The 25,543-nt window shown below is 37.9% G+C and overlaps 1 protein-coding gene and 1 long non-coding RNA gene across 4 annotated transcripts in view; one reads left to right on the forward strand and one right to left on the reverse strand.

Annotated features, from left to right (window-relative positions):
- The window catches only part of LOC110196938 (protein unc-93 homolog A-like), a 158,456-nt gene that overhangs the window by 105,509 nt on the left and 27,404 nt on the right, over window positions 1-25,543 (forward strand). For both annotated transcript variants that reach the window (XM_020970421.1, XM_020970418.1), the window contains exons 2-4: window positions 7,287-7,484; window positions 19,574-19,755; window positions 21,008-21,237. In XM_020970421.1, coding sequence (XP_020826080.1) covers window positions 7,371-7,484; window positions 19,574-19,755; window positions 21,008-21,237 — 526 coding nt within the window. In that variant the 5' untranslated portion in view covers window positions 7,287-7,370. The remainder of the gene's footprint in view (window positions 1-7,286; window positions 7,485-19,573; window positions 19,756-21,007; window positions 21,238-25,543) is intronic.
- On the reverse strand, window positions 4,939-21,278 carry LOC110196939 (uncharacterized). Of its 2 annotated transcripts, none has more exons than XR_002321360.2 (3): window positions 21,081-21,278; window positions 20,662-20,754; window positions 4,939-5,419 (listed from the first exon to the last, which is right to left on the reverse strand). It is a non-coding gene; the product is annotated as an uncharacterized LOC110196939 (long non-coding RNA). The 2 variants fall into 2 exon arrangements; XR_002321359.2 differs by having other exon boundaries at window positions 4,939-5,422.

The raw sequence follows: 25,543 nt of genomic DNA on the forward strand, positions 1-25,543 counted from the left end.
TATGCAAGTACCACCTAGCAGTCCAAGGGATAATGGAAAGAACATTTAACTTAAGAGTTAAGAGAAAGCTAGGTTCAAACACCAGCACCACTACTTCTCCAGTCCTAACACTCCCCAAACTGTGTGAACAAGGACACATCACTTAACCTGTCTGTACCTCCAAGAGGTAATTTTGTTGTATATCTTGTTAACATGGGTTCTGTGATGATTATGTTATATGTTAGAACTTCCCTTCTTCACACGGGAGTAGGACAATGGAGTCTTGTTAATGTGGTCATTTGTTAACAATTTTCATAGGGTTAATGTGAGCAAAGCACTTTATAAACCTTAAGTTGTCTGAAAATGTGAGCTGCCATTATTGGGACAATAACACCACTCTAGCAACAACGAATTCTAACCACAGAGGAACCTATGTTCCATGCAAGCATCCTCATAGCAAGACTAATCAATACTTTGAATTGGCCTCCTGACTACTCCAGGAACAACCCTCCATCTCTTGGCTCTGGGTGTTTTCTCTGGCTATTCCTGAACCCTGGAATACTCTTCTTCCTTCTCTCCAACTAGTAACCTTTTTGCCTTCCTTCAAGTTCCAATTAAAATCTTAATTTCTACAGGAAGCCTTCCCTAACCCCTCTTAATTCCTGTGCTTTCCCTCTGTTAATTATTTCCTATTTATCCTATACTTAGCTTGCTTTGTATATATATGCAGGTTGTCTTTCCCATTATATTATAAGCTCCTTGAGGGCAGGGACTGTTTTTTGCCTCTTTTTGTATTCCCAGTGCTTAGCACAGAACCTGAAATGTGGTAGGCACTTAATAAATGTTTATTGAACGAATGAATGAATGGTCTTCCTGCTTCACCTGTCTCTCAACTCTAATCTATCCTCCACTCAGCTGCCAAAGTAATTTTCCTGAATCACAAGTCTGATCATGTCACTCTACTACTCAATAAATTTCAATGACTTCCTATTACTTCCAAGAAAAAATATTGCATGCTGTGTTTGACTTTAAAGCTTTTCACAATCTGAACCCTTTCTACCTTTGAGTCTTCTTACACTTCATTTGTAACCATGTATTTTACAATATAACAACAACGGCTGTCTTGTTGTTCCTCACACACATGGCGCTCCATCCTCTATCTCCATGCCTCTTCACTGGTGGTCTTCCATGCCTGGGCTGCTTTCCCTCCTCACTTCTTGGCTTCTTTTAAGCCCAGGCTAAAATCTCACCATCTCTTGGAGATTTTTCCTGTCCCACTACTCCAGCTATTAATCACTTTCTTTGACAATTACCTTCATTTTACACTGAAGATATCCAGTATATATGTAGTTATCTGCATGTTGACTCTGCCAAACGTTAGAGGTATCCACACACCAACAGTTTGTTAGTTCAGGTCCAATTTTAGGACAAAATGAGGCAATAGCACCTCATTGATCAATTAACAGAAGAAGGTTTACTTAACCCTAAGGCAGCAAGGATATGAAATAAGGATATAGCAGTGGCCCTTACCTTTTTTGGATACAAACCTCCCCATCTCCATATGAAAACATTTATATGAGGGTAGGGTATGGTGACATGGGTGGTCTTCAGAAATCCACCACGTCAGATGGGGACCAATTTCATGTGGATTTAATTTCTTTGAGGCAGCCAGGTACACAATGGATAGAATACTAGATCTAGAGTCAGAAAGACCTGAGTTCAAATCAAGCCTCCATCCTTTACTATCTATATGACCTTGAAAAAGTCCCTTAACCTCTGTCTGTCTCAGTTTCCTCAGCTGTAAAATGGGGATAACAAGAGCACCTATATCTCAGAGTTGGTTTGGGGACCAAATGAGGTAATATTTAAAAAGCACATTGCAAACCTTAAAGTGATATGTAAATCATCATCATCATCATCATCATCATCATCTTCTTCTTCTTCTTCTTCTTCTTCTTCTTCTTCTTCTTCTTCTGCTGCTGCTGCTGCTGCTGCTGCTGCTGCTACTGCTGCTTATGTTGTCTCTACCATTAGAATGTGAGCTGCTTGAGGGCCAGGACTCTTTTTTCCCCCTTTTCTTTATATCCCCAACATTTAGTACGTATCTTAGATATAGTTAGTACTTAATAAATCCTTGTTGACTGACAGAATGATTGAGGTAGAATGAGAATGATGAAGACTGAGAAAGACACATCAGATGTGGTCATTAAAAAGATTGTTGCTTACTCTGGAGTCAGAAGTGTCAGTTGAATGATGAAGTGGGAAGCTATATTGTAAAGGGTTGAATAGTGTGTAAAAGGAGAGAAAATGGAGGCACAGATCATAGACAATGTTTTCTAGGAATTTGGCTGAGAAAGGGAAGAGAGATGTAGGATAAGAGCTTGAGAGGATAATACAATCTAGTGAGGGTTTTTCAAGGATGAGGATGACTTGGGCATATTTGGAGGCAGCAGAGGAGGAACCAGTAGATAAGAAGAGGTTGAAGATTATAGAGAAGGGGGATTATTGAGGTTACAATCTGCAGGAAGAAATGTGAGTAAGTGGGGATGAGGGCATTTGTAGGGGGTTAGACCTTGGCAAACAGCACATTGTTAAGGACTGTGGAGAAGGAGAAGAAAGTAAGTAAAGATGTTAAGGAGAGAGAAGAGGGAGCTTCTGTTAAATGGTCTCAATTTTCTCAGTAAAATAAGATACAGGATCCTCAGCCGAGAGGGAGGAAATAAAGGGGGAGTATAGGAGACCTGAGGAGAGAAAAAAAAACGGCTGGAATAGTTTCTATGGAGAAAGAAGGTGTCAGTTAGAAAAGTATGAAAAACCTGCTTTTCTGAAGAGGGTTCAGGTCAAGTGAGATTAAATTAATTTGGAGTGTATGCAGTTAGCACAGTTACTTGACTTCTAGTTTCATTCAATGACAAATGAGTAGGAAAGCAAATGGTGGAAGTGATACTGGACTGAGGTTTGGCAAGGGATGTGCAGCAACAGGACAAGGACCTAAGGGAGTCAAGAGTACAAGATAGTATGGAGTTAATTGACTAAGCATAGGATCCATATTGGTAAGGGAAGAAAATTAAATCAGAGCAGGAATTATTAATGGCCTGAGAAAATCCTGAAGACTAGAAAGATCAGTGGACCCAAAAAGGATGAAGCATTGGTTTAGGAGTGATTAGGCAGGGAGAGTTGGAATAATAAGAAGCTATGGTCATATTAAGGAATGTAAGGGTTTTAATTAAGGAAATAGAAAATTGTGGATAATGGTGAGATCCACTGTTTGCCCATTTCTTTGTGTGAATAAAATGGGATGATGGAGTAGATTATAAGATTGTAGGAAGGCATAATTATAAGATTATAAGAGGCAGGAGAGTTTGAAGTATCATCATTATGGATGTTGAAGTCCCCTAGTGTAAAGTTAGGAATTGGGAAAGAGGGAAATACAGTGAGCCAGGTGCTGAACTCCTTGAGAAAGAAGGGATAATGACGTGGAGTCTCCTACACAACAGCCACCATGACTTAGATTAGGTGGAATTTTTTTTATTGAAATGAACTTCAAAGAAAGAGAGATGAAAGGGGAGCCTTGAAATGGTAATAGAAAGCAAGGCATATCCCTACTCCCTTCCAGGAACAGTGTGGTAGAGGGTAGGGGTGGGGAGGAGTAGGAATGAAGTCTTCTCTAGCCAGTAATAAAGAGGAAAACAAAAGATTCAGTGTCTTTGGGGGAAGCCAGTTATTGATACCTAATGAAGAATGAAAGAAAGAGGTCCATAATAAGGAGACCTTTGTTCACTATGGAGCAGCAATTCCAAAAAGTACACTGGAAGAGGAGGTGGGCAGGATCAGAGTGAAATGTGAGTGAGGAAAGGTGGAAGGATATGAGAATAGGGGAATGGGAGATGGGGATAGTTCATTCATATTTGGCCAGTATTTGAGTAATAAAGGGAGAGAAACACGTGGTAGGGGAGATTGTTAGACCTGGGGTAATAGTGGGTGGGAGATGAATAGTAATACTTGCAGTCTTGAGACTGTACAAGGGGTCATGTTGCTGGGCAATGCCCTTCCTATGTGGGACATCAGTCTTCATGCCTGATCTTCCTTCGGCTAGAGGATAGCCAGAGCTGTAAACCTACTTCAACTGGCTGAGAGTGCTGGGCATGATCCGAATCTGGGTCGCTCCCAGCCTGCTTTTCTGGTGTGGCTAGAGTTAGAGGAAACCTTTAAATAACTACAACTGATAGTTATGAAATGACAAATCAGTTCAATTAAACAGGAAAAAAGTCTGATACAATGGAAAAAGCACTGGACTGAGAATCTGGGGTCCTTAGTTTGAATAGCAGCCCTGCCACAGCTGTGACCCTTTGGGCACCTATAAAATATGCAGGAATTAGACCAGATGGCTTCTAAGACTCCTTCCAGCTCCAAATCTGTGATCCTACGAATTTTTAACTGTCTGCTATTTTCTAGGTACAATGCTGGAGATGCCAAACAGAGCAACAAAAACAATCCCTTCCCTCAAGGGGCTTATCTTTAGTAGAAAGCTAGAAGATAATCTTGCTGTTAGTAATCCTCCAGACTATTGTTGGGGCCACATTTTCTTGTGTTTTTTTAACTTTTGTCTTCAACAAATAAATATTAAATACCACATCAGGGTCTCCTGGATAAGTACTGGAAGCTAAAGAAATAATAAAATAAGTTAATATGAACAGAGAGAAAGGATAACAGCAGGTACTCAAAGAAGCAAGTTCAAATCAAGTCTGAATGAGGTCTTCAATAAATAGGGGTGGGCAACCTGCAGCCTGGAGGCCACATGTGGCCTCCTAGGTCCTCAAGTGGGGCCCTTTGACCGAATCCAAACTTCACAGAACAAAATGAAATTTGTTCCGTATCTGTGGTTTAAAACATGGGTTCCTTAACCTGTTTTTTTTAATGGACCCACTTCCATAGTGTGGTGATGCCTAAAGACCCTTTCTCTGAATAATGTTTTTAATGCATAAAATAAAATACCTAGAATTACAAAGAAAATTTTTATATCAAAACAAGGTAATAAAAATATTTTTATAAAGTTCACAGAGCCATGGTTAAGAACCAGGAGGTTTATGAAAAGTTTGACAAACCACTGATCTACTATCCCAAGTCTTACAGCAGCAGTGTCTCCATATAGAGGTATTTGTTCATTAGCCCATACTGAGGCCATCTACAAAGCAGAATGCAAAGTGTTTGATCCCTACTATTGAATCAAGCATATTTTCCGATTGACAGAGGGACAAGTCAATAGGAAGCCAGCTCTGCCACTGAAAAGAAAGAAAGTATTAGAAACTCTCCTATTTCTGGCCCTGGGTGAAATATGAGTGCATTAGGGAATGAGGAGTTCTCAGCGAGCCGGGGGATGCTGCACTCACCTTCTCTGGGCCTTTTCCAAGGTTTTGGCTATCAGTGGTGGCATCTCCATCTGCTAGAAAAACATACATATAAGCAGGCACCTGGCTTAGTATAGGAGAATATGGACAAATCACCACCAATTAAAAACTATAAGTCAAATAGTCCTTCTTTTTAATCAGAAAGCAACTATCTTGATTCATTGAACCTAAACAGATTCTAGTTGGAGCAGTATATAGAGCACCAGATCCAATAGTCTCATTCTTTTTGTCTATGAAATGAAGGGTTTGGACAGGATGTCATTTCAGGTCTTTCCAGATCTAACTATAAGATAGTAGAATATAAGGTCCTCGAGGGCAGAAACTGTATCATCTTTATATTTGTATCCTTAGCGCATAGCACAGTACCTGCCATATAGTTGGTGACTGATAGATGCTTATTGATTCATTCTTTGAGTAATAACATTTAAGAAGCATTGTGTGTGAAACACTCTGCTGGATGCTACAGCAGACACAAAGTTTATATGAAACAACTGACATCACAGAAGAAAAAAGAATCGTGTCCCAAGTCCATAGATTCATTACCTTCTGCTGACTGGGGAGGGCTTGTAGCTAGCATCTCACCACTTTAAGAGAATGATACCTATGCTTTACTTTTCTCTCTCTAGTGTTTTCCTGACTTTTTCCTTTATAAAATCTTTCTAGCTTTTGACCTAATGTTCCCAGATGCAGATTAGATAAGAACAGTATGAAAAAGGCCTACATCTTGAGTCCTAAGATCTCAGATCAAATCAAGACTCTACCACTTAGTACCTATGCGACATTCGTTAAATCATGTCACCTTACTGGGCCCCAGATTTCCAATCCATAAGATGAGGTGGGGGTGGGATGGGGATGTAGATCTCTGAGGTCTTTCCAAGCTCCAAATTCTATAATCCTGTATTCTTCCATGTTTCCTGAATCTATTACACTTGGGAACCTACAGCTTTTTACCTCAGCGATTATTGAATAGCACCCTAGATCGTTAGAATGAAGAATGGTACTCATGTCTTTTTCTCCAAGATAGATGATTCCCTTCCTACTTTCTCACCTTGTATGGGGTTGTTAAGGGAACAGGGGACACAGGAGATAGTTGATCCCCCAAAGGCATCTAGTCCACACTATCTTCTTTGCTATACACATTGGTTACATTTGCCATGGCTGATGAGATTTGCCATGCAAACCCAAACCTATTTTTACATTGCATAAATTGGCTTTTAGAAATGAACTTAGAATTTTACATTTGAAAATTACATTTGTACATTTAGATTTACATGGGGGAAATTATTGTCCTTGCTTTGGCTATGTAGCATAATCTTTTAAAAAATGTATTTATTTTATGCCCCCTGCCATGATATGTTAAACAATTTTTAACACTTGTTTTTTTTTAAGTTTTGAGTTCCAAATTCTATTCTTCCTTCTATTCTTCCTTTCCCCCTACTCCGAGATGACAAGCAATCAGATATAGATTATACATGTATAATCATGTAAAACATTTCCATATTAATCATTTGTGCTTCCTAATAAAGAAATCTTTGACCATCACTGCCTAACAATCATGTTGGTTCTTTTCAGGAGCAAAAATTGGTATTTATTCTTTGTTATTTGGAGTGAAATAGTTCTCATTTTTTGTGCCACCAAACCAATTTCTGCCCATTACAATGATGTCACTTCACCATATTAACAATATGAAAGTCATTATTTGATTGTGGGGCCTGGTTTATCTGGAAAGAAAGAAAAAAAAACACTATTTGTCAAAAGTCATGTCATCTTGGGAAAATTCCTATTAATGTTCTAGAGAAAGTGAATAATTAATAGTGCTTTATGGGAGTATTATGTGTTCATCATAAGAAAGTTTATTGACTAACTCTAATGGCTAACAGGAATTTCTTTCTCTTTTAGATGAAGAAGAAAGGCTGTCACTCCAAAGCCCAGACTCCTTTTTTCCACTGAAGCTCAGGAAGTACAGATTTATACCCTTAGCTGATGGTTAATGGTTTTTTGATAAACACAATGGATCGCAACTTAAAGAATGTTGTCACCATAGCTTTTGGATTTCTGTTTCTATTTACAGCTTATAAAGCTCTTCAGAATCTACAGGTAGGTGTGTGTATTTAACTTAGACACCTTGAGGTCTTCAGAGGGCATGTGTACCTATCCATTTCTTGGCCTCTGTAAGTACTACTTAAGGATCAAAGTGGCTTGCCCATGGCCACACAGATAGTATTGACGGGATTAAAACTCATTTCATCTCAATAGGAGAGCATTGTTCCGTGAATAGAGTGAAATGGGATAAATTTCAATCGAATTGGCATTCCTTTTTCTAAGACCGTCTAAGATGAAATGTTTTTATTTTATTTATAAGACTGTTTTTCCCTATTACATTCTCACTGGGTCTTGTCAACAAAATAAATCACTTTTTTAAATTAAATTTTTTAATTTTTATTTTCAGTTCCAAATTCTCTCACTCCCTAAATCCTCCCTCCATCTATTGAGAAGGCACAAAATATAATACTTATGGTATTTATGAAGTCATGGAAAACATTTTCACATTAGGCATATTATGAAAACAAAAAAAGAAAAATAAAGTGAAAAATATATGCTTCAGTCTGCACTTAGAGCTCATCACTTCTTCATTGGGAGGTGAATAACATTTTTCCTGAGTCCTTTGGAATTTCACAAACCATTGTATTGATCAGGAATAGGGAAGTGGAAGCTAAGAGGTGCACTGGGGCCTGGAGTGATGAAGACCTGAGTTCAAATCTGTCCTCAGACACTTCCTAGCTGTGTGACCCTGGGCAAGTCATTTAACTCTTTTTGCCTCAGTTTCCTCATCTGTAAAATGAGCTGGAGAAGGAAATGGCAAACCACTCTAGTATCTTTGCCAAGAAAACTCCTAATTGGCTCACAAAGAGTTGGACACAACTGAAATGACTGAACAACAACAAATTTTGTTGATCAGAGTAGCGAAGCATTTCACAGCTGATGATTATTACAATATTGCTGTTGCTGAGTACAAAATTCCCCTAGTTTTGTTCACTTCACTTTGCATCAAGTTTATATACGTCTTCCTAGGTTTTTCCAAACCCATCTCCACCATTTCTTATTGCACAATAATATTTCATAACCAATTATATATCAAAATTTGTTCATCCATTTCTCCAACTGATGAGCATCCTCTCCATTTCCAATTCTTTGTCACCACAAGTAGAACCACTATAAAATTTTTATAGATATGCATCCTTTTACTTTTTTCTTTGTTCCCTTTGTATAGAGCTAGCAGTAGTATTGCTGGATCAAAGGATATACAGTTTTTATAGCCCTTTGGGCTTAGTTCCAAATTGTTCTCCAGAACGGTTGGACCAGTTAATGACTCCACTAACAGTGCATTGGTGTATCTATGAAATAAATGATGTTGAACTCTTAGATAAGGATTGCAAAGACCTGAGATTAATGATTTGGAATGTGATTTTTTTTTGCCGTCTTTTACAGTAGTTAAGACAAGTAAAAGAAATCATTGTGAACCATCCTGTGTTTTGAACAATTTGATTTTGAGGTCAGATTCTATTACATGAATCCATTAAAATTCATAAAAATTAGATGGTGCTTTCAGGTTAGACCCTGGGCAAACTTGGGATGTAGATACAGTTCTGTCATGATGTCCCCCCCCTTTTTTTCTCTCTTGTGTGTCCTGCAACATTATTCTTTCTTTTTCTAGTTCTGGTGCCCTCACCTATCAAAAGCTACTAATTGGAAGAAAAAGATATATCAGTCATTTATACCTTAGTATGGAATGAAATGCCCTTTCAGGGGCATTTGCTTTTCTTGGAATTTTTTAAAGATTATTCAATGAAAGATTATTTGTTTGCTTGTTTAATGTTAAAGGTATTTCAGATACTTCTGCAGGAAAGAGATTTGAAAAGATGTCACTTTGAGCAGTGCCTCTTTATGGTATCTCTGAAATAAAAAAAAAAAACTTTTTTTAGCTACTATGTGGTCTAATTGCTATTTTAGATGACCCTGGGTGTAATCATTGACAATATAGTGCCAAGTGAGCTTTTTGAGGTCACAATTATTGTTCGTAAGGCATCTAGGTGGAACACTTCCTAGCTGTGTGACTTTGTGCAAGTCACTTAACTGTTTATCTCAGTTTCCCTATCTGTAAAATGAACTGGAGAAAGAAATGGCAAACCACCCCAGTATCTTTGCCAAGAAAATCTCAAATGGGGTCACAAAGTCAGACATGACTAAAAACAATTCAACAACTACATTACATTATTATAATTTGCAATATTTGTTGGCATTTCTGATGATGTTTTTGTGCTCACTAGCATCATGAGCTAGTGAGCAATGTGATACATAGTGCTTTAAAGTACTTAATATAAAATCGAATTTGAGCTTCACAAATTTTTGAAGTAGGAACTACAAGAATTATTGCCATTTTCTAGTTGAGAGGAACTGGGATTCAAACCTTGAAAAGCAATATAGTGTAGTGAATAGGAGTCTGGATTTGGAATCAGAAAGACCAGGGTTCAAACCTTGTCTTAGATAGTTACTAGTTATTTGAGGCTGGGCAATTCTCTTAACTTCTCTATGCCTCAGTTCCGTCATCTGTAAAAGGATAGGGTTGGACGTGATGGATTCTAAAATTCATAGCTCTAAAGCTATGATCATATTACTTGACTGCAGCCACCCAGTTTAGGGCTGGGGCCAGGTGTATCTACAGAGGAGCTAATATAGCTATTAGCCCATTGTAGCCCTCCCTGGAGCACATGTAGGGGAATGAGAATGGCAGAGGCAGGTGGAGAACAATTGTGCTGCTCTCCTCAGTTCAATATTCTCTTCACACACTCTGCTGGATCATCACCTGCAAGGCCACAAGGGATGTACATCCCCCTCCTTGGACATTACTGCTTTAGAGTACAACATGCAAGCCCTTTATTAGTCTCTGAAGGGAAATCCAAAGAACTATTTAGAAGACACTGAATCAAGGAGCTTGTTCAGAATCTGGAATTCAGTGACAGTGAACTGGAGAGGCAAAAAACTGTATTATGTAAACAAAAAAGAAAATAAACCTGGAAATCAATTTGTCAGAGAGCTGAAATCCAGTTTTGAGTTTGTCATAACACATTTTCTGTTTTGGTTCAGGGGCTGCTGCCTCACTTCAATTTAAATAATAAAACTACAAATAATGTTGAGTTATTAAAAATATCGTGCTCCAATTTCCTTGGAATACCCTTCTATTTCAGTTTTTGAATTTACTGTCCTATTTAAGACTTAACAACATAAAAGTAGGTATTGATATTTAATTAAGTTAAATATTTAATTAAAGTAATAATTTAATTGATAACCATGTTATAATTTTATGAATTATTATCTATGGTATCATCTTTTCTACTAGACTAGAAGATCGTTGAAACAAGTGGCTATATTTTTTTTTATCTTTGCAGCCCCAGGCCTAGAACAATCCCTTCCATATACTTTGATGCAGATTGTATCACCCATTACTTCCCATCATGTCTGTGGGGCTGTCGTCCAGATCTTCCTCTAAATCTTGCATGAGATGTCCACTTGATAGGACCTCCCTCTGGCTCTCTTGACATTGTATAGATATCAAAAGATTAATAATAATAGTAACAGCTAGCATTTACATAGCCCATACTATGTACCAGGCACTGTGCTATATACTTTACAAATGTCTCGTTTCATCCTCACAACATTGAGAGACAGGAGCTATTATTCTCCCCATTTTACAGTTGAGGAAACTGAGGCAAATGACAGTGAAGTGACTTGACCAAGACGACACAGCCAGTTCGTATCAGAGGCCGTATCTGAACACAGGTCTTCCTGACTAGAGGACCAGCAAGTCTATCAAACACGCCACCTTGCTGCATGCTGTCTGTTCTTCCATGTCTGTGCCTTGCTCTTGTCAGTCGGGTGGAACCAGCCTCTAACTTGTGGGTGGCTGGAGACCAACAGAGCAGGCCAGAGACAGGAGACTCAAACATAAGTTTAATTTCAAAGTGAGGTCAATGGCTTGTAAGCAAGGATACATGTGCCGGGACCCCGCCCCTAGTGGGGAGGACATCCGTTAGTGGGGGTCTCAAATCTCAATACTTAACACCAGTGGCTGCTCAGTGAGCTGTCCTCTTGACAATGAAGTGTAACAGCAACAGTGTGACAAGTTTGATTCACAGCAGGGCTTCATGACCAGAACATGGATACAGCAGATGCTTGTCTGAGCTCAGAGAACGCCAGGTACTGGTCAAAACAATACAATAATTACATGAAACAATTCTGGGATTTCTCCATGGCTGAGATCATCTAGAGGGTGAGTGTGAAGGATTGTTATTACGCCAAGTTCAGGACACAGCTTGCTTACTGAGCCTTAGCTCTGGAAAATAGGGTATCTCCTAATACTTTGACATTATGTAATGAGTCTAACTACTTCTTAGGCTTTACAGCTCTTGGATGACATGTTTTATGAAGATTTGGTAGTCTAGTCAGTCCTTCCTTGGGAATATACTGGAGTCTATAGGCAACTCTGTACTTCCTATTCATTAACCTCCAAGTAACTCATGACACTAATTACTTAGAAATCCTTGGTCATGTAGTCCAACCAAAGGAATCTTAAAGCTCTGAATGTATTAGGCAGCTGATAACTATTTGCTGAAACCACTAACACCTTCAGACCAATAAGGTCTAAGGAGCCAGGAGACTTGTCTTTGTATCCTTGCTATGCAAATGAATCCCTGCCTGACTCATTTATCTTGGCTTCACTTTCCATCTGTCAAATAAGAGAATAGAACTTTGCTAGGTGATCTATACGGACCTTTCTCTAAGACCTAATTTAGTATTGACAATCCTAAACTGGCTTCACTAATCAACACAGCCAGTTTTTTTTCCTTTTCTCTTCTGTCTTTCTTTCTATCTTTCTTTCTTTCTTTCTTTCTTTCTTTCTTTCTTTCTTTCTTTCTTTCTTTCTTTCTTTCTTTCTTTCTTTCTTTCTTTCTTTCTTTCTCTCTCTCTCTCTTTCTTTCTTTCTTTCTTTCTTCACATTGCAAGCAGTGAACAGGAAGCTTGGATGAGCCAGCATGAAAAAGCTAAGTTCAGGAAGCCTATCACTACTACATAAACAGAAGTTAATGGTGTGATGTCCTAAACAAAAAGTCCCAAGTAGAGAAAGGGTTTTTGTAATGACCAGAAGCTTTAATTAAATAGTGGGTGTTTTAAATGAACAGCTGCTAGAGTCTTCCCATGTAAGGTTGCCGTACATCATTTGTACGTATCTTCTATTTACCTATTTATTTACATGTTGGCTTTCTCTTTGGAAGGTGAGCTCATTGAGGGCAAGGACTGTTTTTTCTTTATCTGTTTTGCCAGGGCTCAGCACAGTACCTGGCATATTGCAAGCACTTAATAAATGCTTGTTGATTGAACAGCCTACAACACTAACTGAAATCAGCGGGGGAAGGTTAGAGGAAGAATCCAAAAGAGAGCAGATGGAGTTCTATATGCTCAGGGTCCTAGATCTGTTTATATAACACAAATAGGAAAGAAAGTTCCACAATTGTATTTTCAAGTCTTGCCAGATAGGATATATGCATAGAGGGGAGGCAAAAGTGCCTGCTCCACTTACATATATTTTTGTTTTTGTTTTTGTTTTTGTTTTGGCTAGGCAATGGGGTTAAGTGACTTGCCCAGGGTCACACAGCTAGTGAATGTTTTTGTGTCTGAGGCTGGATTTGAACTCAGGTCCTCCTGAATCCAGGACTGATGCTCTATCCACTGAACCACCTCGCTGCCCCTCCACTTATATATATTAATATTGGTTCAGTGTCAGTGGGCTCCTTTACACAGAAAATAGAATTGGCATTTTAAGTTTTGCTTTTACTGATTTAAATCTCACTTCTTATCCACTTACAATCAGGTGTGAGCAAAGCACACCTTTTTGATTTGTAGCAAAGCTGTGGGTGGTGAAGAAATACCAATTTAATGAAATGCTGCAGGGTTTTCAGTAACATTCAATGGGATACACTCAATAACTAATCCTCAAGAATAGGAAAAGTCTCAGGTCTGAAAGACCCTGGCTCCACTCCCAACTCCTGATATGATAAATTAAAAATAGTACATTTACCCCCAAAAGAAGCAATATGGCAGAATAAGAAGAGTTAGCAACACTTGTGTTCTAATCAATGTGTGACCCTGGGCAAATCCCTTTACTTTGAACCTTAACTTATTTCCTCATTGGTAAAATGGAGATAATCCTATTTATGCTACCTATGTCAGTAGGTTGGGAGACTGTGCTTAGTAAAACTTAAAGTGCTCAACATGCTTTATCATTGATTTCTTCTTTCTGTTTCTGATATTCTATGGAAATGTTCCGTCCTGCTCACAGTTTTAGGCTGTGACTAGTTTAAACATGATTGTTAGCCTTGTTTCCCTACATTTATTTCTTTTGCATGCCTCTGAGAAGGCTTAAGTGCTATGCCAACACGAGTTACAATTGTCTTTTTCCTGTCTTCCTGATATTTTGAGGAATTGTTCTCCCTTGCCCATAGTTTTGACCAATCAATCAAACAACAGATGTTTAGTAAGTACCTACTATACCTAAGACACTGTGAAGGATACGAGGATTTATGAGCTCTCACAGAGTTCACAATCTAATTAGAGAGATAAGACATATAGACTATGAAAAGATGCCTAATGATAAGAGACACAGTACATATAACAACCAAATCTCGAATGGATTATTTTCTACAAATGCAGGTTTAGTCAACCTAAATAGCTTTCTTATAAGGAAGAAGCTAAAAGAAACCAGAAACTGCCTTAGCCAGCACTTGATCTATATGCCAAGCAGAGACACTTAGGAGCCAAGGGCAACATTAGCCTAAAAGATAAATCCTATTTGCAAAATTTTACTGGCTTAGGGAGATTAGAGCTACATTTCAGAAGGCATTGAAGAATAGTTTATGGAGACTGAATTTTATCATCCAGACAATAGGAAACCATTTAAGGCTATCAAATAGGGAATGGATATGAAAGGCATAGGGAATGGATATGAAAGGCAGTCATAGTTTTAAGAGTAGAAATGGAGCTGTACATCATTTGTGCCAATTCTCTTACAGGTGACAAAATCAGGTCCTAGATAGGTGAAGGTCACAAAGAGAGTGAGTAGTAGAGCCAAGATTCAAGTCCCACACACTTTCTACTCTCCCAAAAGCTGCTTCTCCATCTTTTAGGGTGATTAATACAACAACTGTGCCAAACAAATTGGAGTTGGAAGAGGTTAGTGGCAAGAATAATAGAAGCTTATTACAGTAGCTTTGGGGTAAGATGGTAAAGTCCTTAGCCAGAATGGTGGCAATGGTGTTGAAAGGGAAAAGAGAGATTAGAAAGATAATATGGAGGAAAAATTGACAGGACTTAGTGACTAACTGAACATGGAAGGGGAGCAAAAGGAAGGAGACACTGCAGACTGATTGCCTGGGATAATGATAGAGAAGTGAAGTCAGTTTTGGAGAAAATGATAAAATCAATCTTGGACATTTAATTTAAGGTAAGGGTATGTTATCAAAGTGTTATAGCTAGGAGGAAATATGGAACTGTCCATGGAGTCACGGAGTAGCAATAAAGTCACAAGAGTACTTGAACTCTCAGAGGAATTGTGTACAAAGAGTGAAGACCCAAAAGTCAAGGACAGCATCATTGAAAAGTTCTGTAGTAAAGTGGGCTTACTGAGTTATTAGACTAAATAAAGAAAACTTAGAAGGAAAGGTTGGAAAGGTGAAAGGAAAACCTAAATATTGTGGTATTTCAAAAACTAAACCAGAAGACAGTTTTAAGAAGTATGAAATAGATAACAAAGTGAGCAGCTATACAAATTAAGTACAAGCTATGGGTTCCCAGTATGATTGGTTTTTTTTTCAGCACTTGGAAGCTCTTTTAATGTACAGGATTTAACTGTGGTATTTGGATTGGGGGAAAAGGATGCCTCTTATAATTATCTGATTGCATTTATCACCTTCATTGTGGTCAGGGCATAGTGAACAATTCTCCCTTTGCCGTTGGCAAATTAATTTATGGAGGCAGTGAGGTGGCTCAGTGGATAGAGTGCTGGGCTTGGAGTTAGGAAGATCTGAGTTCAAATCTGGCCTCAGATATTTACTAGCTGTGTGACCCTGGGCAAGTCACTTAACTTCTGTTTTCCTTAATCCACTGAAGAAGAAAATGGCAAATCCCTCCAGTATCTTTGCCAAGAAAACCCCTATGGAGAGTAGCGGCATGCTGTGGTCCATGGGGTCATGAAGAGTAGGACAGGACCGAATGAAACAACAACAACAACAAAAAACAAATTAAACATGAGCCCTGAAATTCTGGTGTGTTACTGTGATATTACAGCCCCCTCAAAGAAGCATGAATGGGAGGATATTGATGAGGCTGACTTTTGCCCAGCAACTATGAGGGCTTCATCTAAATCTGCCCAGTAATAGGAAGCTCTGTCAGACAACAAAAACCTTGGTTTCTAAGCCCATACTCTGTGTACATGATTAGCCTCCCATACTGGAGCAAGCTAAGTTTCTTGTTCTGTGATCACATTCTTGAACTGTTTTTCAGCACACCTGCTTCCCTTCCCTGCTTCCTCCTTTCCTTACTCACATAGGAGCATACTCCTCTCTTGCTTGAATGCCCAAAAATTGTGTACAAAAACAAACCCCTATCTTCTGGCAAACTGCTAGGAATACCCCAACCCTAGCCCTCTGCTTTTGCATCAATAAAGCTCTCTTCACTAGAATATCTGCCCCTTAAATTCTTTCTGGACAACCCAACTCCTGAACCTTATCATCATCTTCATTATGAAGAGTGAGACAGATCTGATGAGGTATTGTCTAACAATCCTATCACTGTTTTTACAAATTTATTGCTTATATTGCTTTCCCATCCATCACAAAGCCAGTGCATGGCTAGATGTGATGTTTGTCTGAACTTAATAGGGTGAAAGGTTTAGAATACACCCTTTAGGGATGAGTTAGTTTATGTAAGGCACTAAGCCTGGTTATCAAGGTTTGAGGCCAGGTCTTAATTCCTTTTCTATCCTTAATGTCCTACATTTAGAAGGCCTTCACATTTTGATTGGTTTAAAATTGGATGAAGATGATGGTGCTTGTTAGGGTAGCATGAACCTTATAGGTGAGCTTTAGTTCAAGCAAGGCTAGCTGAAATACCAGAGTATTTAGTACATAAGTCAGTGAATATTGATTCTTTTCTATAAAAATATAATACTTTATTAAATAACAGTATGAAATAGCTAATCACTTTACTTAATAAATCAGTCAATAGGTATTTTGTATCAATTATGTGTCAGGCACTGGGTTAGGCACCTAAGACATAAAGACAAAAATAAAGTAATTCTGCCTTCAAGGATCTTACATTCTAATAGTGAGAACAACATACACATATGTAGGTACATACACAACATACAGAAAGCAGATACAAGGTAACCTTAGAAGGGGAGGCACTAGCAAACTGGGGGATGTGGACTGGGAATCAACTCATACAGATAGACATACTTGATCTATCTTGAAGGAAGACTGGGATTTCAAGAGCTAGAGATGAGGGAGGAGATCATTCTGGGATGGAGGAAAGTCATTGCAAATGTCACAGAGATAGGGTGTCATATAAGTAATAAGGCCAGTATGACTGAAGTGTCTATAGAGTATGTGGAGGGGAGAAATATGTATTAAGACTGGAGTGGTCAGATGGAATCAGACTGGGAAAAGCATTAAATGCCAAACAGGAGTTCATACTTCATTCTAGAGATTGATGAGGGGAGTGTGTGTGTGTGTGTGTGTGTGTGTGTGTGTGTGTGTGTAATGGTCAGACCTAAAGTTTAGAAAATCACTTTGGTATCTGAATGGAGGATGGATTGGAGTTGGGAGAGAGTTGAGGCAAGGAAAATAAACAGGAGGGTATTGCAATGGTCTGATCAATTGGTGAAAAGGACCTGACCTAGGGTGGTCATTGTGTGAGTAGAAAGAAGAGGATAGATGTGAGTGAGAGATATTTTGGAGGTAGAAACAAAATAATTTGGCAACTGATTGGATATATATGTGAGATGAATGCAAGTGAGGAGTCAAAGATGGTACTGAGGTCATGATACTGGATAACTGGAAAGATAGTAGAGTCATTGACAAAATAGGGAAATTTAGGATGGATTTTTGGGAAAAGATTTCTGATTTGTATATGAGTTTGAGATGCCTACAGGACAATCATTTTGACATGTCCAATTGGCATTTGGAGAGCTGTGACTGGAGCTCAGGAAATAAAGATATTTAAATATTGGAGTAATGCTTAGAGACCATAATTGAACCCATGGGAGTTGATAAGGTCTTAAATGAGACAATAAAGAAAGAAAAGAGGAAAGGGCCAAGAACAGAGCCTAGGTGTATACCTACAGTGAGTGGGCAGGACATGGATGATGATACAGCAGAGAACACTGAGGAAGAGCAGTCTAATAGGTAAGATAAAGAAACCAAGAAAGAGCATCGTCACAACAACTCAGGGGAGCATACAAGAAGAGAGAGCAATCAACAGTTTCAAATGCTTCAGAGAAGTCAAGAAGGATGAGGACTGGGAAAAGACCAGTAGGTCTGGTCATTAAGAGATCACTCCTATTTCTGGAGAGAGCAGTTTCACTTGAGGAATGAGCTCAGCAGCCTGGCTATTCAGCAAGTTTAGAAGACAGTGAGAGGAAAGGAAGTTAAGGCAAGATACGAAGGCCTGAGTTTTAAGCTAAGGGAAGATTAGTGTAGAAATATACTACAAGGGACAAGATTTAGAAGTACAATGTGATCTTTTATCTATGTTCAATAAATCATTGATTGTTACTTTAGATTTATTTGCTGTTTTCTCTGTTTGCCCCTGATTATTGCTGATAGTTTTGCTTTGGAAACTAAAACCTGGACCTGGATATTCTTGCTTCACTTCAGAGGCACGAGAGCTCCTCTCTGCTTTGAGTTCAAGAGAAAAGTGTTATTTGCCTCTTGCCAGGTCTATTTTCTCATTTAGAATAGAGAAAACTCTGATGTGACTATCTGTTCTCTGGGTATCTCATCAGGCACAATTTTTATTCTTGAGATTTGCACCAAAAAAAGGAGGAAAAAACCATATTGGATTTCATTTTTCTCATGCATATAAACTTGTCCGTAGCCAAACAACTATATCCTATCATCAAGTTATGGTTACGTCGGTACGCGACCAGAACATCTACTACTTTTATGAAGGAACAGTGCTTCACGTTGCCTCTATAGCTTCCACAGGCTTTGTCTGCTCCCTTCCCCAAACAGATTTTTAAAAATATTGTATTTCCTTCCACATGACCTTAATTTCCAGATACATCCCTCTCTTCTGTCAACCAAGTGAGACACCATATATGGTCTTCCACCTCCACAGGGAAGAGAAAGAGGTGCATTCTTGTACCTCTTCTTTTTCTAAGCTAAGCCTAATGATGATAATTTTATAGCACTAAGCTTTTATTTTTGTTATTCTTTACATTTATATTTTTGTAGACATTTTGCGTATGTTTTCTTTGTTCTGCTCAATTTACTTTGCATCAGGTCATATGTCTTCTCATGGTTCTTTGTTTTCTTATTCATTTTTTATTCTATTTTATTTTTACAGAGGAGTAACATTCCATTTCATTTATGTACCACAATTAATATAATCATATAGATCAGCATATACTTTGTTTTAAATTCTTTGCTACTACAAAAAGTGATGATGTAAAATTCTGGTGGGTAATTTTTTTTTTGGACAACTACATGGAACTTGAGAGATGGCATTTGTCACACCACTTACCTCTTGCCAGAGACCTGAGGAATTTAAAATGCAGAAAGAGACACATTAATTTTTGGTGATGGCCAATATGGGAATTTGTTTTGTTGAAACTATGTTTATTATCAGGTTTTTCTTTGCTCAGTTAGGGGTGGAGGAGACAACGAGAGGGGTAGATTCTAAATGCATATAAAGTGAATATGCATTCATTTATTTAAAAAAAAGGAAAAAAAGATTTTATTCAATTTTTCAAAAATTTTCAGGAAAAACCCCAAATAACAGAACCCTCTATTCTTTTGCCTCACTCTTGAATCTGTGTAACTAACTATTTTTGTTTGTTTGTTTTGTTCTTACAGAGCAGCCTTAATAAGGCAGAAGGACTAGGAGTGGCTACACTTAGTGTTATCTATGCATCCGTGATTTTGTCTTCCATGTTCCTTCCTCCAGTTCTTATTAAGAAATTTGGCTGCAAGTGGACCATTACATTCTCCATGTGCTGCTATATCACTTTCTCTTTGGGAAACTTCTATGCCAGCTGGTACATCTCTTCTTCTGTCTCCTATCAAAAGCCTTGACTTTCAGCCAATTGCATTCTACTGCTCACTGAGTATAGATCAGGTATATAGAGATCTCAGCAACGGAGGATGCCAGAAAAGATTAGTTGTCTAATAATATTCTTGCTCCTTGTAATCTTAACAACATCACACAGTATTCCAGCTGAGGAGGCCCAGGCTTTCATATTATTTCATCAGCTTCAATTTGTTTGAAAAAATTAGCAAACATCTACTGAACTTTTCGGTGCCAGAGTTCATTGGCACTCAGTGCCTTCTCTCCACATGTACCTCAGCTAAAAAGTATGTTGCTTACTCATTTCTTTAAGCACAATGGCGAATGTTTTGTCTTTCTATTCAATTGAATTTATATATATATATATATATATATATATATACACACACACATATATATACATATATATAGTTATATATCTACATATGTATATATATTATATATACATATATACAATGTGTATATGTGTATATATGTTATATATATACAATGTGTATATATGTATATATGTTATATATATATACAATGTGTGTGTGTATATGTATGTGTGTGTATATGTGTGTGTGTGTATATATATGTATATATATATATATTACATATATATATGTATATATATATACATATATATATACATATATATATGTATATATATATACATATATATATGTATATATATATATGTATATATATATACATATATATATATATATATTTAAAAGCACCTACTATGTGCCAGGTACTGTGCTAAGCTCTGGGAATACAAATAAGAAAATGAAAGACATTCATTGCCCTTGAGGAGCTTATAATTTAATGGTGGAAGACAACACAGAAAAGGTAGCTGAAAAGGGGGAGGACAGAAATACAAGGGTGTGTGTACCTGGCACAGGGGCATCTTGTTGAATGGAGGTCAAACCAAGATGAGCTGCAGGTCAGAAGTGCAAGGTGAGCCAGAAAGTCCATACTGCACCCACTGTAGTATAAAGAGAGGATTAGGGAGAAGTTTAGTGCTTCTTCCACTCTCCAGCCCTCCAATCAGAGGAGAGAGGAGGCTGAGGAAATTGGAAAGGAGTTGAGTATTCAAGGCTGAGTTAGTATGGTGATATTTCAAATAATCAGCTTATCCTGGAGGTGGGGTGCATCTTGGGAGTTCAAACAAGGCAGAGCTGAGCTACTTCTTTTCTCTCAACAGTAAACACTTATGCTAACAGATTATCTTTTTGTAGGTTCACCTTGATCCCCGCTGCCATAATCCTAGGTCTAGGAGCAGCCCCACTGTGGTCTGCGGAGGCTACTTACCTTACAATGACTGGAAATATTTATGCAAAGAAGACAGGAAAACTTGGGAAAGATGTCATCAACCAGTATTTTGGCATCTTCTTTCTCATATTTCAGACCTCTGGTGTCTGGGGGAATTTGATTTCATCTCTGGTGTTTCAGCAGGACCCTCCCAAAGGTAAATAGAGCTGGCTGAAATACTGCTCCAAGAGTGGCTGCAACTTCTGTAGAGATGAACAAGAGAAACATGTTCAGTCTTTAAAAAATAATTTTCTAATTTTAAATTAGCAAATGTCTATTTTTCTCTCTTTCCCATTTTACCATTCCAAATGAAAAACAACAAGAAGAAGAAAATTAAGGAGCAGGTAGGTGGTGCAGTGGATAGAGCACTGGTCATGAAGTCAGGAGGACCTGAGTTCAAATCTGGCCTCAGACCAAACACTTGACACTTACTAGCTGTGTGACCCTGGGCAAGTCACTTAACCCCAATTGCCTAGAATAGAGAAAGAAAGAAAGAAAGAAAGAAAGAAAAGAAAAAGAAAGAAGAGAAAGAAAGAAAGAAAGAAAGGAAGGAAGAAAGAAAGAAAGAAAGAAAGAAAGAAAGAAAGAAAGAAAGAAAGAAAGAAAGAAAGAAAGAAAGAAAGAAAGAAAGAAAGAAAGAAAATTAAAACCTTTGTGACAAATTTACATAGTTAAGCAAAGCATATTCCCTCACTGGCCATGTCTAAAAATGTATGGCTCAATCTCAATTTTGAATCTATCCCCTCTCTATCAGGAGATGTGTAATATGCTTCATCTTTAGTATTTATGTAGGCCTAACAGTGGCCTTGCTGGATCAAAGAGTATGCATGGTTTATAGACTTTAGGGGCATGGTTCCAACGGCTTTTCAGAATGCCTGAACCAATTCAAAGCACCACCAACCATGCCTTGGTATGTCTGTTTTCCTTCAGTCCTTCCACAATTTGTCATTTGTATAATCTTTGCCAATCTGGTGGTTGTAAGGTAGAACCTCAGAGGTTCTTTTCTTCTCATTTGTCTGATTACTAGTGATTTAGGAGTACTTTTTAATTATGGTTATTGATAGTTTGGATTTCTTCCTTTGAGAAGTAGTTGCTCATAGCCTTTGACCATTTGTCTATTACAGAATTGTTGATTCAGTCTGAGGATATTTCATTATTCCCATTTCCATTTATGTTGAGGGAGCACAGTAAGACATAATGAACTTTGAAGGATTATTTAGTCATTCTTTGCCTTTTCAGACTTTCTACACAATACAAAATTAGCTTGACTTTCTTTCCCCACCTCCATACATGAACAGAATCACCCTAGTTCTTTACTAGGCTTAAGGGAAGCATAGTCATTATCTTCAAGTCAGCTGTGTATTTTATTGGATGTACCAATGACGAGGGACTGACCATTACTTTGAAGATTAGTAAAGCGGAGTCATTCAGTATCAAAGTTTCTCCTTGCATTCATTCCATTAATATACCCATCTGTAACTGCCTTTGGGCACACCTAGATATAAACTCATGTTGTATTATGGTTTTTATACCCATTTATCTTCTGTGTTAAAAATTCAAAAAGGAAAGAAATTATTTTTTTTAATAATACCTCACTTATATAATGACTTACCACTTAAAAACACTTTTCAAATAACAATTCCCAAAAGAGAGACAGGAGGGCACCTTGGTCTGTTCCCCATCTCCATCACCACCCTGCCCTTACCAAAGGAAAAAGTATCTAATGGAAATGTTTCCTCATAGTCTACTGGCAAACTCCTTACATCCAACAGCTCCAGTAGCTATTCCCTATGATTGTCAATAACATTATTACCCTCAGCCAGGTTCCTAACTTCAGTGTTGTCCTTGATCCCTCACTCTCATTCATCCCAATATCAAAATCTTGTCAGTCAGTAAGTCAACAGGTATGAAGAAGTGCTTACTATGTGTCAGACACTGTGCTAGGCACTGTGAATAACAAGAAGGGTAAAAACACAGTACCTCTTTCAAAGAAGCTCATCTTCTAATGGAAGAAACAACATACAAATAACCATACATGTAAAAGAGTATAAATGGAAGGGAATCTCCAATGAGAAGGCACTGGGGAGAAGGGAGGAATGGTAAAACCCTCCTGTAGAAGATGTGACTTAAGCTGAGTTTTGAAGGAAGCCAGGGAAATTAAAAGGAAGACATGGAAGGGGAGTGTTCTGTGGTAGGATGGGGAAATTTTTGCAGCAAATATACAGTTGGGAGATGGAGTGTCATATTTGAAGAACAGGTGGACCTGTGTAGCCGAATTATAGAGTGCATGAAGAGGAGTAACATATAAGAAGACTAGAAAGCTCAGCAAATATTACTTTTCCCACCTAATGAATAAGGAGACTGAGGCTCAGAGAGTTTAAGTGACTTTCTGATAGCCTCTCAATTAGCAAGTGAAAGAGCCAAGCCTTCTGACTATGAGCCTCGGGCTCTTTTCCAGTATACCAGAATGCCTGCTGTTAGAAAGGTCTGGAAGAATTTAAAAATTTCTGGGTTCTAAGAAACAGTGACACATTTGTCACTTCACACTGCTATGACCACATATAATGTTGCCAAGTCAGAACTGCTTTAGGATAATATCTCTCTTTTGCCTTTTCCCTTTCTACTTTAATGAGGGTGCTTGGTCATCTGCCAAGGAGAATTGGAAAACAGGAAGTATAAGTTTGTCTTAAACACTTGAAAATGTGATCAAAATATATTCCCTCACCACTGCCTTTCCTCCTCTCATCAATTACACATTTCCATAGAATCGTGGTGTAGAAGTCAGCCTGAAGTTTTCAAGCACATTCCTTCATAATCTTGGACCATCCATGATGGTGACACTTTGAGGTAATCATTAAAAGGGAGACTATCCAGAAACTATTTTCTTTTCTTTCTTAATTAATCAGGCAGAAGACTGCTTCACATTATGGTGATACATGCTTTAGCATTTTTATGTAGGTAATAAAAAAATCTACTTTATGTCATTTTGTCTCTAACTATCGCAATACCAAAACCCAAATTAAGATTAAAGTTCATAGTCTTGGACAACATCATTGTTGTATTTACACTTCTTAATAGCAGAAAAAAATTTTCATTTCTGATCAACATTCCTCTTTCCACTGCACCTGGCTGTACTCATTCCTCAACACTCTTCAGGCTGGCTACTAGACCTATGCTCTACTGAAAATCTCTCCAAGCTTTCTAATGACCTCCAAGTTGCACAATCCAGTTGCTTCTTTTTTGATGGCCTCATCCTCATTGACCTTATTCTATAGCATTTAGCATCCCTCAATTCTCAATCCTCTCTCTTCTTATGACTTCTGCCATACCATACTCTCCTCATTATCTTCCAGATTCCTAACCAATCCTTCTTGGTTGGCTTTGTTGGGAAGGTGAGAGTAAGACAGTAAGTTTCCTTTGAGGACTTCAAGTTACCAGGACCAACTGAACTATATCTTGGGGTACCAAAAGGGCTGATAAAATTGATTACAGCTTACCAATTACTGTTATCTTTGAAATATCATAAAGGATAGGAGAGGTACCTTTGGGATTAGAAAAAGATTTTGGCTCTATTTTTACCAAAGGTAAGAGAATATATGCTAATAGACTAGTGAACTTAATTTTATTCTTGGTAAAATTCTATAATGTATTATTAAAGACATGATACATACATGTAGAAAAGACATTAAAAATGATCCATAATAGCTTCATCAAAACATGGTTATGCCTCAATCTGCTTATTTTCTTTTCCTATGTGGTTACTAATCAGGATGATCAGGAAAATACCATAGACCAGTAGTGTCAAACTCAAATAAAAACAGGGCCACTAAACCATATAGAAAGATTTCCATAGGCTGTGTATTGACTTAGAAAACCACATACTAACAGTATCTATGTTCTCTTGTGAGGTAGCTGCTAAGTTCAGTGAATAGAATACTAGGCCTAGAGTTAGGAAAATCTAAGTTCAAATCCAGCCTCAGAAACTTCCTAGCTGGACAAGTCACTTAACCTGATTGCCTGACAAAATGGATCCACTAGAGAATGAAATGGCTAACCTCTTTATTATCTTTGCCAAGAAAACCCAAAATGAGGTCACAAAGGGTCTGAAATGGTTGAACAAATGTCCTATTTTATTTTTATTTATTTTGTTATATATTTCCCAAATACATCTTAAACTGATTTGGGTGCATTTGGGAGTGTGGCATTATGATCTATAGGCTATATGTTTGACACCTCTGCTGTAGATAATGTTTGCTTAAATTTCAGCCAGAATTTGATAAGGTCTGTGGGAAAAGTAAATAGATATGAGATAGATAATAGTACAAATATATGGATATTTTAAGTGGCTAAATGGCCAGAACCAGAGAATCATCATTAATGGGTCACTGCAAAGATCTGGACTTGGTATTGTGACATTTAACATTTTTATCCATGGTTTGGAAAAAGGGTTAAATAGTGCCATT

This window comes from Phascolarctos cinereus, unplaced genomic scaffold (assembly GCF_003287225.1).
Source record: "Phascolarctos cinereus isolate Bilbo 61053 unplaced genomic scaffold, phaCin_HiC Scaffold_5;HRSCAF=322, whole genome shotgun sequence".
Classification (NCBI taxonomy): domain Eukaryota; kingdom Metazoa; phylum Chordata; class Mammalia; order Diprotodontia; family Phascolarctidae; genus Phascolarctos; species Phascolarctos cinereus.